The following is a 2,896-nucleotide window of genomic DNA, read 5'->3' as shown; positions in this document are numbered from 1 at the left end:
GTCTTGGCACGAAGAAACCATGCACAACATACATAAGCTATTGTACTGACGTGCGCGCATCAGCATCACACACATGAATCCACTAGACAGACAGGTCATGCATGATGCAGGTATGCAACTGGGAGCACGTACGGCCGTCGGCCGGGACTCACGGCAATCCAGGTCTAGGAGAACACGCGATGATTTCTCGATCAACACATGGGCAGCGTCCTGGTGGATGTACATAACATATCTATCTACCACACATTATTTCTTGTATTGCCACGACTAGCCAAATAAGCCCAGACCCATGGCTTTCAGTCTCGCGAGAGCCATGTGGGCATGCACGCTGGGCGCTGGGCCTGTCCGGTCCTGTACACGCACGAGCAGTTGGCGTCCGCTACTTTGAGCGCGACGAGGAACTTGCATGTGCGCTTGATTCGTATGTGCTAACCTACCGCCGTCGTGTACCGGGGCGATCGTGGTCGGCGGGGTGTAGCACCCAGTCCCCACCTCCCTTTATCTCCTTTGTCTCGACGAATTCCCTGCATGCCCCTCCACGAAAGTGATTAACGATTCCAACTGCCGTGAGCACTGACCGTTGTTGGCCGCCTATAAGTACCTGGCCTACGCGCCCCACTCCCTTCACAGCCAAGCAACTCTCGATTCCTAATCAGCTAGCCAGGTCGAGCCGAGGAGAGTCAGTGACTCAGTGTGTGTGCTACAATGGCAGCAGCTGCCAATGTCCTGCTCCTCCTGCTCTGCTCAACCTTCTGCTTCCTTGCCCACCGGGCCGCCGGCGACTACGGCGCGTGGCAGAGCGCCCACGCCACGTTCTACGGCGGCGGCGACGCGTCCGGCACAATGGGTGAGTCCACGATCCATCGAGAACATGGAATTTGTAGTAGCTAGCCTCCTTTGGAAATTGGAACTGACGTTGCTGTACATCCTTGCGTGCAGGCGGCGCGTGCGGCTACGGGAACATGTACAGCACGGGGTACGGCACCAACACGGCGGCGCTGAGCACGGCGCTGTTCAACGACGGCGCCGCGTGCGGGTCCTGCTACGAGCTGCGCTGCGACAACGACGGGCAGTGGTGCCTGCCGGGCACCATCACCGTGACGGCCACCAACTTCTGCCCGCCCAATTACGGCCTCCCCAGCGACGACGGCGGCTGGTGCAACCCGCCGCGCCCGCACTTCGACATGGCACAGCCGGCCTTCCTCCAGATCGCGCAGTACCGCGCCGGCATCGTGCCCGTCGCCTACAGGAGGTGAGATATATTTCCTCGGTTTCGAGAGTTCTCAGTACTGTTTGCGCCCGGTTCCAGAGACTTGTGTTGCGTGGCCGTGCTGGTGTCGGTTCTTCGGACCATGTTTCGTGGGCCAGCCGGCAGATTATTATCTACTCCTCCGTACTAAAAAAATGAAGTCATTTTGGACAAGTCTCGAGTCAGACGTTAGGAATATAAATCTTGAATAACTTTGAAGTTGTTGAGTTTGGAAATGTGAAAACTATATGTATAGATTTGTCTTAAAAGATACTTTCACAAAAATTTACATATATCACTTTTTGATAAATATCTTTATAAAAATAAGTAGTCAAAGTTATGCTTCGAAAACCGTGTCGCTGTTTAAAACGACCTCATTTTTTAGCACCCAGGGAGTACTGTTTTTGTTGGTTGTTCGTCTTCCGTGCGCCATGCATGCACGACTGCGACTTGACCATGCTGTTTCCGAGTAGATTAGGCGTCACACTGACCATTATGAGCTTCCATGTTAGTTGTTATACGACCTTTAGTTTTGATAACGATTTGTGCAAGTTGCAAACGTCACGCTCAGCAATAGTAACACTTCTGCTCTCACGCATAGGCATGCCATGTGCCGCTGCTGCTTGAACTTGTTGCAGTTTCACTGACGATCACCTTTTGCACTCCTTGTACCATCTGCTACCTGCTGCAGGGTGCCGTGCGTGAAGAAGGGCGGCATCCGGTTCACCATCAACGGCCACTCCTACTTCAACCTGGTGCTGGTGACCAACGTGGCCGGCGCCGGGGACGTGCAGTCCGTCTCCATCAAGGGCTCCAGCACCGGGTGGCAGCCCATGTCCCGGAACTGGGGCCAGAACTGGCAGAGCAACTCGCTCCTGGACGGCCAGAGTCTCTCCTTCCAGGTCACCGCCAGCGACGGCCGCACCGTCAGCAGCAACGACGTCGCGCCGGCCGGCTGGCAGTTCGGCCAGACCTTCGAGGGCGTCCAGTTCTAGCTAGCCCCTCCGACTCCGATCCGCGACGAGAACCGATTTGCATGCATTCAGACTTCAGAGAAGGAACCCCTCCTCGTTGTTGTAAAGAGGAGGCTCCCGCCATTCCGAGGCTGCTTGTTAATTAGCACCCGCTTAGGCCTTTCCTTCTCTGATCATCGTAGGATTTAAGCTATTTATTTTCTGCACCGGTGATTGTAGCATTGGATATTTGGATTAAGGAAAAAGAAAAACCTGCAAGGCTGATTATCGTAGGGCTAGCTGCAGGGGAGTGGTGTCGTGTAACTTTTGTTGTTACGCTGTAGCTAGCAACCCCCGGATCCGGCCACATGGGTGGGAGATGTTTGTGGGGATTGCACCTTTGGGACCGTGAACAACAATGCTTGTTTATGGTCTACTATACATGCAGTATATATGATGATATGCACGTGGTTTGATCCTCAGTTTGTACCCTTTTTTTTTTGTCTTCGATCCATCCGTCTCTTTACCGACAGCATGTTCGGTTGGCTGGTTCGTATCGTTGCTGGTTTGTGAAACAGTACTGCTGGCTGGTTTGTGTGAGAGAAAAATATTATTCTAGCTGAAAATTTACAATCATTTACGACAAACCACAGCCAAACGAACGAGCTACAGCTTGCAAAGGCCGCATGTGCAT

General features: G+C 53.4%; 1 protein-coding gene across 1 annotated transcript; it reads left to right on the top strand.

Moving 5' to 3' along the window:
• The first annotated feature begins 608 nt into the window (after positions 1 to 608).
• Positions 609 to 2,696, top strand: LOC136450499 (expansin-A2). Its single transcript, XM_066450960.1, has 3 exons — positions 609 to 847; positions 940 to 1,252; positions 1,941 to 2,696. The coding sequence occupies exons 1-3, from the start codon at positions 706 to 708 to the stop codon at positions 2,242 to 2,244; spliced, it is 759 nt and encodes a 252-aa protein (XP_066307057.1). The 5' UTR covers positions 609 to 705; the 3' UTR covers positions 2,245 to 2,696.
• The last annotated feature ends 200 nt before the right edge of the window (positions 2,697 to 2,896 follow it).

This window comes from Miscanthus floridulus, chromosome 5, assembly GCF_019320115.1.
Source record: "Miscanthus floridulus cultivar M001 chromosome 5, ASM1932011v1, whole genome shotgun sequence".
Classification (NCBI taxonomy): Eukaryota; Viridiplantae; Streptophyta; class Magnoliopsida; order Poales; family Poaceae; genus Miscanthus; species Miscanthus floridulus.
The sequence above is the reverse complement of the archived record's forward strand: the minus strand, read 5'-3'. Positions and strand labels throughout refer to the sequence as shown.